Here is a 12,906-nt window from a genome sequence, read left to right on the forward strand (position 1 = left end):
TCTCCCAGCACCCTCCCGTTTTGTTATTTCTCCCGGAAAACTCCAGTAATTTGCATGGCCATCAAACATCATTTTAAAATCATTGATCCATTCAGGTTGCCAGATTGTGTATGAAATACACCCTACACATACGCGATCACTTACTTTGAATTTCAACCGTTTTGTCATAGGCTAAAACCTGGCAACCCAAAACCCAAATAAGGAAGTGGGTGCCAACTGCGCAGCCTGAGTCTCGTCGTAAGCAAGCGGGCTAGTTGAATGGCCTACTAAAGAACTAGCTGTTGTAAAATTGTTGGGAATTTAATTGATTAACACATCACATAAACTGTTATTGAGTGTTGTTGATACACTGAACTTGTTCCCTCGGAACCAAATCTGACAGCAAGCAGCTTTGGAGTTTTGGAAGTAGGCAGGCAGCTGGTGGATACATAACTGGCATGCGTAAGGTAATGGTAAGGTAAAAGCAACGACCGAAATGCAGTGTTGAAACACGTGTATGAAACGTATTAAATATGCAACCACAGATCCGGTATAAACACTGCCCCCGGAAAAAAAATCTCCCGTTTTTGGAAAGCTAAATGTTGACAGGTATGGTGGGGATCCTAGTCCTTACCTCATGTGCCATACAGCACAACAAGAAAGAAAGAAAGAAACTAGAAATAATATAGCCTACTGGGGTAACAGGCGTATTATTCATGTCGTCAATTCTGCATTCTGTTCAGTGAGTTTAAAATCAAATTGATTTGGCCACTCCTGAACGCACAGATGTGAACCAGTAGATGGAGCCAATGGTACAGTAATGGCTTTGAGTCTCTGAGAAAACTATAATTTACTGGCATTGATGTGTAGCCTAACTAAAATATTATTGGTGAACCTATTCTGATCTATATATTAGGTCAGAGATTATAGGATCTAATTAACTTATAGCCTAATAAATAAATCAGTATGAAACACAGCTAAAGCTCCAAACTCTAAACAGGCAATGTTTTAAAATGCTATTGTTTTTTGTAAAACAGTACAGCACAGTCCCACAAATGAAACTTGATCTACTTCTCAAGTACAATTGACCAAGTCGGGGTGTGACGCTGATATGACCAGGGTGAGGGAGTTTTGAGTATGCAAGTTATCAGCAGGACGCCTGCGCCGAAGTTGACACTCTGAACCTCAGCGGAAAAACGGGTGAAACATGGAAAGAAAGGGTAAGCGGACCGCTATCTTACAAACAATAGTAGTGCTACACTGACCACTTATTGCAACTGTGCCGAATAAGACACACATGTCAAACGTTACCGATGCTCAGTGAACATCTGCTCTGACGGAATGACTAGGGCATAGCACTTGGCAAGACAATAGTGAACCATGCTTGGCAGCGAGGTAGCATTTAGCTGCCGAGCTAACGCAGATGTTCATAGGAGCTACATTAGCAAGACTACGCTTAGTTTGCTCCTAAATTCATGCAGCTGTCTTTCCCCACAAGTGTAGAACAGTTCATAACTAATGATCTATAATCATATTTGTTACAATAAACTTACTGACATCAATGCTGTGTGCGTGTGTCAATATGTAACCAGATAGCATTTGAATGGCACACATGCAAGTTTACCCATGTATTGTCCAACTTTACTAGCTAGCTCTTGAACGGAGTGACAAAGTAGACACTTTGTCCACGAATTTGCTGTGCTTACTAAATTTAGGACATGGAAAGACTCAAGGTGGGCAGGAAATAATGATATAACGTTACGATATAGGCCCATTGGGTGGTTATGAGCCCAGCCAGCTACCTTGTGGTAGCGCGCTTTTTTTTATCAGCATAATGAACCTGGTGCATTTACTAACCACGTGATCAGGGACTTTTGAGTTATTTTCATAAAATGAATCTCTCAAACGTGTATGTATGAATGAACATCATTGAGAAGCTCTGTACACATTTTGTTTTTAATACCGACAGCTGACAGCAAGTGCCATGGCACTTTGGCATGCGCAGATATGACAGGTGGATAGAAGAAAGTGACCCATACCTCATCACCTCACATTAGAATGTAATGTGGGGCAGACTGTTCTAAGTGTCTGACTGTATTCTGTTTCAGTTCTCGCTCTCCAGGCTCGGAAGAAAAGGGCCAAACTCAGAAAGCCTGGTAAAAAGTGAGTAGACATGGCAATGGCACTTTCTTTTTCTGGTTTAACACCGCTGTTAGAACGGGTCCGTATCTGTTACAACGTGGTGGTTTTACAGACAGGCCTTGTTACTGTGTATCGCTCCACAAATAAGCCATTGTTAACGGCATGGAAGCAGCCCGCCTGCTTGTTAGTGAAGTGGTGCGGAAATGAAATTCCTAATGACACACTTTTTAGGAACAGACTAAAAGCCCCTTTTCCCCAGTCCTTGACAGTGGTTGTGCTGCTTAAAACGTTTACAAAGTAGTTACTTATGAATATCCGCTTGTCAATGCCAAAACTATAATCTGTGAAGTTGAAAGTGCCATGTTTTATCTGTTATAAGTGTTATGTATGTTGCTACTTTCTGTCCAAGTATGAAACTGGAATATTCGTTTACATAGTATGTTTTATGACAGGGGTGTCCCACTCTCATTACCGGTAGGCAGTGGGTTGGATTTGTTGGAATAAGACTTCGAGGGGCCAGGTATCATTGGTGTCATGGTCATGATCATTTTTCCGCATGGATTTGAGATTGTTGTCAGGGCGTATGAAACCTGCTGCTGGGATGGCGCCCCTGTGTTATACTGTGCAAGATATGCACCGTTGCTGCATATGTTTGCAAGGTGATCAAAAAGTCACTCACCTGTGGGGATAAGTTTGCTTTAGCTCCACCTTGTGGCACCTGTTGGAAACTGTTGTTAGCTATCCACAGCTGACCCTGGGTCAGTGCTCCCTCATCTGCCATGGCTGGCTCCTCCTGCAGAATGGACACAAAACCAACGATTATTATAAAAAAAATAAAAAAATTATAAATGTATTTCTATGTATATCCCCCCCCCCCCCCCCCCCCCCCCCCAGATATCATCGTCCATCACGATGTTTTACTGTACACATCGTCAAATGCCAATTTAGGGGACATTGCCCAACCCTACGGCCAACCTGATGCCAACAATTAATGAACCTGTCGACTTGAGTAGAGCTTCTTGCCCCCCACCACACACACACACACACACACACACACACACACACACACACACACACATTACAATTATCTCCTCTCTGAGCAAGTAAGTGATCATCATGCTGTCCATCATCATCATCATGCACCTCGAAGACAAATCTGGCTTGCGTGTGTGTGTTGGGAGGATATTGGGTTATAATCTGCCGAGTGGAGTGGAGAGATTACAGCTGGGGAAGCCCAGCAGAGTGGAGAGGTGCGGCCATAACAGTGTGTGTGTGTGTGTGTGTGTGTAAGAGCTCAGACAGTTTAATCCAGTCCAGTGAGACATGCTGGTATGTGTTTAGGCCACTCTGTGTGGAAAACGATCAGGAGCTCAGCTTCACACTCTTACCTGAATCGCACAATGCTACAGAGAGAGAAAAAATACATATCGGAACGTCACATATTACCAACCCATACTGTATGTCCAACCTCTAACGTGTATATGTCACTTAATATTAATTTCTATACAAACCAAGACGGCGGATTCCTAAAGAAAGGCAAGCACCCACACCATAAGTGTATCTAAATTAGCTATGTACCAAAAATTACTTTTTACCGTGACTCGAAGAGCCGTAAACAGTCTTGTAAGGCTGCGTGTACAAATCCGCTTGGAGCTCCAGTGGAATTTTGAATTGCGACGAGAATTCTCGGGCAAACCGTTGATGTGCCGTGGGAATATGCACCCACCAGCCCAGCACTAGATTTTGTTCAAATCTACACATCTATGGCTACTGAAAAATGTAAGGTTAATTTATCAAAATGTTTTAGAATTTTCAAACGAAATGGTTGGTAATTACGATATCAATTCTGGACAACGAGTTGAATCTGCTTTACAAAGGGTGTGCTAGATGCAGACCTCCTATCTTTATAACTAGTAGCCTGAAATATTACTATTTCATTTTGTTTACATGATTTTGTTCAGTGCCATTCCTGGCACAGCATACTTTGTAGCAGTGGCACTGTGCTTGTGTGTGTGTGTGTGTGTGCGGCTCTGTAAGGGGTGGGCAGTGCCCACGGGGTCAGCGCTGGCACGCTGTGACTGCGGTCAGAATAAATAGAAGATGAAGAGCTGCCCATCTCCACGCCTCTGACCCCTCACTCAGACTGTCCCAGAGAAGCCCTTACATAAGCCTGCTGTGTGTGTGTGTGTGTGTTGTGGTGTTTGTTGTGTGTGTGTGGGAAAGAGACAGACATAGATAGATGAATAGCAAAATTTTTCCTACCACACACATAGAGAGAGAGAGAGTGCCGCACATGCATGTTCTCCCACAACAAATGCCCCTTGGCATGCATGAAGAGGCCATTGTGTGGCGCGGCGTGTTTGCTCCATGCGTGTGCCCACCTATCCCATGCCAAACATGTGTGGCGTCCTACACAGCAGCCTGAGATTCCTGCTGCCTACTCGTCCTCCTCCCGCTCTCTTTCTTTTCTGCTCTGTCTATCCCTCCCTCCTTCCTTCCCTCCCTCCCCTCTTTCTTTTTATTCTCTCTTTTATTTGTGCTCTCTCTCTCTCCCAGCTCTCTTCTTCCCCCCCCCTCTCTTATCTCTTTCCCTCTCTGTCCCCCCTTCTCTCCCCCTCTCTTATCTCTTTCCCTCTCTGTCCCCCCTTCTCTCCCCCTCTCCCTTTCCCATTTCTCTTTTCCTTCTCCCCCTCCTCTCCCTCTCCTTCCCTTCCTCCCTCCCTCTCTCCCCCCCTCTCTCACTCTCCCTCTCCCACTCTCTCTCACACTCTCTCTCTCTCTCCCTCTCTCACTCTCCCCTCTCTCTCTCTCCCTCCCTCTCTTCTGCGGCTGAAGTGGCAGTGGTGAGGCGAGCAGGCGGGTATCGATGGAGAGAGTGCGAAAGGAAAGAGAGAGAGAAATCCAGAGCAAGAGGAAGAGCGTAAGAGAGGGAGAGAGAGAGAGAGAGAGTGAGCGGTCCAGGTGCAGCAGAGCTGATTGTTGCGGTACGGTTCCGACCCGTCTAGTTCCAGGATGTGGCTGCTGGACTGGATCGTCTCACTCAACTCCGCGGTGGTGAAGCTCGCCAGCGGCCTGAGGTGCAAGTGAGTGTGTGTCCAGTGGACGCGGGGGGCCGAGGGAGGGAGGGAGGCATGAGGAGAGGGACAGGACCGGGCAGGTTGCCTCTAGTCTCGTCCTGTCCGCTGACTTATTGATGACTTGATTCATTTTTAATCAGCTGCCAGATGCTTGCTTGCATGGACGTCCACTGTGGGTCTGCAGGGTACTGTCGTGTGTGTGTGTGTGTGTGTGCGCATGTGTGCACATGCATGCACATGCACACTGTTGGACAGAGCTGGATGTCCCAGAGGTCTGAGGTTTTTCCTGATGTGTGTGTGTGTGTGTGTGAGAGAGATGAGACTTAGTCCGAGTGTACACGGTTCTCTCCTGCGTTCCCCTGCACCTGATGTGTGTGTGTGTGTGTGTGTGAGAGAGAGAGAGAGAGAGAGATATTAGATTTTAGTGCGAGGGTACACGGTTCTCTCTCCAGCGTTCCCCTGCACCTGATGTGTGTGTGTGTGTGTGTGTGTGTGTGAGTGAGGGAGTGAGAGAGAGACAGATATGAGACTTTAGTGCGAGGGTACACGGTTCTCTCTCCAGCGTTCCCCTGCACCGTGTCAGGCTGTCAGTATTTGTGCTGACTTCAGTTGGCAGCCATCTTGTCCCGTCGGACGGTGGTCTCAGATCACCTACTCGCACTCCTGGTGCTGCTGCTGTTTGCAGAGTTTCTGGCAACTCTGTGTGTGTCGCCTCCCGACAGCACTCCTACACCTCTCATTAAGCTATTACGCACGCACGCACGCACGCACGCACGCACATACAGGCATGGGTGCAAGAAGTGCATCAAGATGGTTTTGTCTCGGCAGTATTCATACCCCTTTTTTAGCAGGCAGAGGACTTGTGTGTGTGTGTGTCTGTGTGTGTTTGTGTGCGTGTGTGTGTGTGTGTGTGTTATGTAAGCAGCCTTATCTACATCTGCAGTGCTGGAGTTTCCACTGCATGATTGCAGAGAGCTTTTGTATTACAGCTTCTGTGTGAGTGAGTGTCTGCGTTTGTTACTGAGGCTGTGTTTTGGGGTTTGTTTGTGTGTGTGTGTGTGTGTGTGTGTGTGTGTGTGTGAGAGAGCGTGTGTGTGGTATGGCTGCTGTTTTTCTCTAGCAGTTTGCTTCAGAGAAAATGTTGCATTTGCTTTCTGGGCTGTGTGTGTGTGTTGCACCTTATTGCAAGTAGCTGAGATTTGTAAGGCAGTTTGCAATTTTGTGTGTGTGTGTGATCCCTCCTGGTACACACACATGACTCTGCTGTGTGTAAGGCCTCTGTTTTGGTGATGCACTGAAGACCATACTGTTGGAAGTCACTCTGTTCGAAAGTATTTGCAAAAGACCCAAACTGTGAGCATTTATCTGCATCTGCACAAACACAAAGTCTCAGTGTGCATGTGTGACAATATCGCGTCATAATTCAACTGTAACCTGCTTCTCCAAGTCCTCTGTTCAAACTGCACGGGTGACGGGTAGTTACTGTACATACTGTGTGTGTGTGTATTGTATGTGTATGATAGGCCATTGAAGAGGTGGTGAGGTTGACCCACCTACTGATGTCACTGATTTTTATGTTTGTGTCGTCATGTTGGTGGGGGAACCCGTATAATATTATAGGTGGTATATACATACAATATATATGTATTCTGTACGTGGAACAAGGTAGTCTACATCAGTGGGAGTGTGTGTGCGTGAGCACGAGAGTAGGAGTTCTCAGCTCTTTGCCAGAATTCAGCCGTGGGCTGAGCCCCTGCGTTGACAGTTTCTAATGACTTCAGACATTTTCCTTGTTTTAATTTCTTTTATAGTGCAGGTACGTCAGTAGTGTAGGTAATCCATGTTTGTGTTTGGGGATCTGAGGAAGGCTGGATTCATAGCCAACCCTGATGTCTCCTTTTAATCAGATTAGTCACGCAAATAGTGTAGAATCAAAGCAATTTTTAGTTGTGTTTTCAATGTGATCACTGTAATCATGTTGCATAAGCTTTCTTCACTTAGAAGTATTAGTAGTATACGTTCATGAAATTGCATTATGTAACAGGTTATGCGAGACAAAGTGTCCTTTCATCTGAATCCAGTCCAGGTATTATCACTGTTACTGCAACCTAGTGTTTGGACTGACACACCTCTCATAAAGACGTCCTGCCTAATACCGTGCACAGCAGCTCAGACACTAGCAGGGCTTAAAAGGTCTCCAGTACTTTGCCACAATTCAGGTGGGGGCCAGGCAGTTTAAAATTAAAATATGATTAGAATTGATATAGAAGAGCCTTGGACATTTCTAATTAACTTTAGGCACAGAAATGTTACTTGCTTTAAGCCCTGCACAAGTGCTAACAAAAGGGCATTCTGGTTAGTGGATACGTAATCATAATAACTTATTGATTGCATTTACCATGTGGATGGACAGGACTGTGTGAACTGTAGTCTGATAGACTTTCACAGTCCCAGACCAGCAGTTGTGAAATGTTGTGAAATGAACATTCTAAAGAATATCTGGGTTTATCGATTTCAACATGGAATTGCCCCCACCAATATGGCGGCCACTTTGGCATGACTTACGTTCGTATGTTTTAGTATAACAGGCTTTGTCTTAGGTTATGACTCTGAGACGGATCGAGGAAGCGACTCGAGAAGCATCTTCTGTCGGAAAGCTCCAACTACAACTGTTAGACTGCACAGTTTTACTGTTCGAGACTTAGCCTGTGTTCTGTTATTCATTGTTTTACCATCTACAATAAATCATCTAATTGCCTATCCTGATCCAGCCGTCAAGCTTTATTGACCATCTTCAATACAGACATTAGAACTAAAACACAACACAACAACCAGATAATCCAACACTAGATAGCGTCAACTGAATAGGAAAGTTTCAGTTACAGACTCTTGAAATGGTTGCTCGAACTTTTTCCGTTGGATAGCCTACATATTGCGCACTTAATAGCCTAATACAGCCTGTCCAAATAGCATTTAGGGATCATTATTTGTGTAGCCTAAAGTGAATCCTTACTTAATATTGATTTGAATTGTTTATTGTCACATATGAACATCACATTATAGCCATCTTGCTGTGCTGTTGGGTGCCAGAACCGAAAAAGTCATCGGTTAAATTTGAAATAAGTAGGCTACAGTTTCCAGTGAGAACGTAGTTGTTCGTTTGACTCACGATAACCCAAACCCATATTACCAATCGTCCCGTTTTTCCAACCTCTTCTTTACATGTATGTCACTTAATATTCATTTCTATACAAACCAAGACGGCGGATTCCTAAAGAAACGCAAGCACCCACACCATAACTGTATCTAAATTAGCTATGTACCAAAAATTAAATTTTACCGTGACTCGAAGAGCTAAACCAAAGATCATTGATAGCTACTAGTACTTCTACTGTGTAAGGCCCAGCACTTAACTCCGAGCGTGGTAAACAAAAACACACCTATGGCTACTGAAAAATGTGAGGTTCATTTATCAAATGTTATTTTGAAGTATTAAAAAACATTGTTGTTTTAGAATTTTCAAACGAAATGGTTGGTAATTAGCACGTTTGCGATACATCTTTGCCTTGTGACATTGGCGCTGGCTCAGTAAAATGTCGGTTTGGCAAACGCAAAACTCATCCGATATGTCATTGTAGGCTTATTGTAAGTCTTGGACATGATCATTTAGGAGCAGTGATGGGCAGTAACGCGTTAGAAGTAACCCATTACTGTAATCCAATTACTTTTTTCAAGTAACGAGTAAAGTAAGGGATTACAATTGCAAAAACAGTAATTAGATTACTTTTACTTTCCTGCAACCGTGATTTTGCCATAGACAGTAAAAGAATTTGGGATTTTGCCATATGGATTTTGTGAGACTAACTGGTGACAATGATGTAGGCTATAGCTGCGTGATATAGATGTAAACAACAGACACACGTGTGTTGCAAGACATGAGTGTGTGAGAGAGTGCGAACATGGAGCATTTAATTAATTGCAGTTCAGACATTACGAAAAAACATTAACGCCGTACACTCTTCGTGGGAAGAAAAATGTTGTCTACAGCGAAGAATTCCACCTCAAATCTGAGCAAGCACCTAGCAAGCCGGCACAGGAATGTGAAACTCATTGAGACACCCCCAGATCCCGACATGACGGCTGCAGCAACAGGTGAAAATAGAGGACGTCGCGGGTTCCCTGTAGCCTACTGGCCCGTTATAACATTCTGGCTGCATTCACTGTGATTTGGAAAATGGGCAAACATATAATGTGGTCTTTGCCTTTTTGTAATGGGGCTGGTGAGAAGTCTTCAATAATTCGTTTCCCTTAAACCAGCGTTTCTCTGGGTCGCGGAGACATGCCAGGTGGGGCGCGAAAAACATTTTTTTTTAATTTATTTATTTTTATCTGTAGCCTAGGCCCAGGTAGCACCCGATGCGCAATGGACGCACTGTGTTATTCATAGGGAAGCGCTCGTGTCAAGGCAGCGTGAGCGCATGTTTGAATCTGCAAGCACGTTCACTAATGAACATTTCTTGAAGCTGGCCTATCTTTGCGATATACTGAATTTGGAAAGCTCAATGAGTTAAATCTCCAGTTACAAGGCAAAGACAAGCACCTACCTCACCTAGCAGATAAGATTACTGCATTCACCAAAAAACTTGAGGTATGGGACAGGCGCCTCGATCGCAACAGTATGCCTTTGAGAATCTGAGTGAAATCGCTGAAACGTCTGCTTCGGGAGCCACTCTTGGGATCCCATGTATTAAACAGTAGGCCTACATCACATCCCTGCAAAGTTTATTTCAAAAATATTTCCCAACCAGCAGTGCTCAGTATGACTGGATTATGGATCCATTTAATGCAGCATGTTGGTATTTCATTGAATATATTGTACAATGCTGTAAAATATTGGCCTATGCTTCCTAATATGTTGCTGGAAAACAGAAATATGTATGTTTAATTTACAATGGCACATTATGTATTTCTTTATTATTATATCTGCAGCACCAGCTGATTTTAACTCTGCTGAAGAGGATATATTTAGAACTTGTCATTATTTCAATACATTTGACAATTTTAAGCTTGACCTACCACTTTCTTAGAGCGATGAGGGACAGGTGAGGCTCGAAAAGGCCCCCTTGATCAAAGTGGGGAATGAAAGAAAAAGTTTGAGAACCACTGCCTTAAACTAAGCATTTACATGAAGCACAGTAGCCTATGCGATTGAAACACATTCCACTCAGATAGGTGCTACCAGGCTCATATAGGCTATCACTTTTAATTGCAAACAGAAAATGTCTAGCTAGCTGTTTATACCAACTTAATATCATGACTATTGCTAATATAGTGCCAAATGTGGAGTTTGTGGACTAGCCATAGGCTTATATTTGAATGGAGCTGATCATTATGAGAGTTGTGTAGATGCTCTTAAAGTGACAGCGCACCATTTATAAATGAGTTAAACTGCATCAAATTAGTAGTATTTCTTAAGAAATATTTTAAACTAACAGTTCTGCTTTGGGCACCAAAATAGCCAGCAGCGGCACTGCACACACACAGTTCAAACACACACTCTTTTTGACATTAGAACAGCCTAAATGTGGCATGCAACATCATTTTCTGTTTTTTGGTGAATGCATTACTCCTCTCTGCACTGCAACTGTTAAGATGTAAATGTTAATAGAGACTTTGGTTGTAATATTTTTTTTGCTGTATTTTATTTACATCTATTCGAATGTATTCGAGTATACACACCAAAAAGTTAAGATTGAAACTAATAAAACCAAGTTTTATTCAGCGTATTCAGGTTGTGTATAGCTAGTGTGTTTTTGTAAAGTAACTAAGTAAAGTAATTAGTAAAGTAACTAATTACTTTGGAAAATAAGTAATCAGTAAAGTAACTAGATTACTTTCTTGGATAAGTAATCAGTAATCAGTAACTAATTACTTTTTCCAAGTAACTTGACCAACACTGTTTAGGAGATAGTTATATGCATTCAATGATTTATACACCCTCAGCTTCTCCTTACTGTAGACACTCGGTTTTTCAATAATATCCAGCCATTCAACTGATGGCAAACCTGTCACTCTTCTTTCCAATCACTGACGGTATTGGGTCTGTCAGGATGGTCCCATCTGATAATGTAGCCTTAGTTTTTTCAAATAATCCTCCCGATCACGTACACTGAGTGTATGTACATATTGTGTTATATCGTTACACATTTTAGCAAAGATTTTAGATTACTGTCTGATTTTAGCCGCCTTACTAGTACTATTGAAATAGCCGCCTCACTATCCAAACGATTGTTTCTGCCTCCAGTGACGTCACACCCACCCGAATGTTTATGTTTTCACCGCCGTTGCGAAGAGTCTATGGAAGGGTTAAAAAACAGAGCTCTGTTCTAGAATCTTTGGTTAAAAGACTAAAGGCAACAATCCAACTGCTAACTGTGTGATTCAAAGTGTCCCAGGCGGGTTGGCGTTGGGGTTTATCTGGGCTCTCTGAAGGGCCAGCGCAGATTAGACCGGCCCCTCTTCTGCTCCTCACAACACGTGAGTTAGAGAGAGACACACACAGAATCACACACACACACACACTCTCTCTCCCTCCATGTTGCTCTCCCCTGCCCTGTGTTTTTGTCTCCACGTCTGTTTAGGGTGTGTGTGTGTTTGTGTTCAGGATGAGCCTCATAGTATCTTCACTCCTTTGCCACCTCATCTGCAGAGATAGTTAGCTGTGTTGGGCAGACAAAAATAGCCCCTGCCCCCCCCCCTCCTGAGTCAGTGTTTGGGGGCTAACTGATGTGTGTAAATCGGACGGGTTTGGGCATCTCCGGTCCCGCATGACTGTGAGCATATCATTCCCTCCCTTACACACACACACACACACACACACACACACACACACACACACACACACACACACACACACACATAGTGCTCAGTGTGGTCTAGCCTGTGTTTGTCTGCATGGAAATGGACTGCACTGGGCTAATTTTAGCTGCGTGCAATGTCTCAATGCAGAAGCAGTGTGTGTGTGTGTGTGTGTGTGTGTGTGTGTGTGTCTTTCATGCTGAAACTGATCCCCAAGCCCGGGGACTGATCTCCAAGCCTGGGGTCCTCTCAGCTCAGCGCTGTGCTGTGGAGTTGGTTTAGTTTGGAGGAGGATTATCTGCACACTGGCGTTTCTGATGCATGTACATATATATACATACATACATAGTATACAACTCTCCTACAGCCTGCCATGTGTGTCTATATAGGCATACATATGAGTTTTCTTACGTACAGTATGCTTATTTCTTTTCTTAATGATGGAATGCATTTGCTATATATTTACACATCAGAAAACAACATGCTAATAAGCAATCAGAAAACAACATGCTAATAAGCAATCAGAAAACAAAATGCTAATAAGCATTGCAGATATTGCATAACATTCACACACCCATGGCAATGCCCTTTTGTTGTAGGCATTTCTGGTTACCTCAAACCTGCAAGAAGTTTCAAATTCAGTTCACGCCCACGGTGACGTTTCGTCTCGGTCCCTGAAGGTCGTCAGTGTTCGACATGAAAGTGGCGGTGCAGACTGCTAAAGCCGGTTCTGTAGAACGTAAACTGGGTCAGACGACGAGGCGTAGTGAAGGCGTCCGTGCTGAAGCATCTTCGCCTGGTCATTTACCCTGCAGAGAGAATGCCAGAACCTGATATATTTATTTTGTAT

At 43.6% G+C, this 12,906-nt stretch overlaps 1 protein-coding gene across 3 annotated transcripts in view; it reads left to right on the forward strand.

Moving 5' to 3' along the window:
• Positions 1-1,029: 1,029 nt before the first annotated feature.
• srpk1b (SRSF protein kinase 1b) overlaps positions 1,030-12,906 on the forward strand; it is a 55,314-nt gene continuing 43,437 nt past the window's right edge. For 2 of the 3 annotated variants that reach the window (XM_042088301.1, XM_042088305.1), the window contains exon 1: positions 4,933-5,204. In XM_042088301.1, coding sequence (XP_041944235.1) covers positions 5,134-5,204 — 71 coding nt within the window. In that variant the 5' untranslated portion in view covers positions 4,933-5,133. Of the gene's footprint in view, positions 1,200-2,087; positions 2,143-4,932; positions 5,205-12,906 lie in introns of those variants that run through there. The other variant, XM_042088303.1, reaches the window with a different exon arrangement.

Source organism: Alosa sapidissima, chromosome 4 (genome assembly GCF_018492685.1).
Source record: "Alosa sapidissima isolate fAloSap1 chromosome 4, fAloSap1.pri, whole genome shotgun sequence".
NCBI classification, from domain to species: domain Eukaryota; kingdom Metazoa; phylum Chordata; class Actinopteri; order Clupeiformes; family Clupeidae; genus Alosa; species Alosa sapidissima.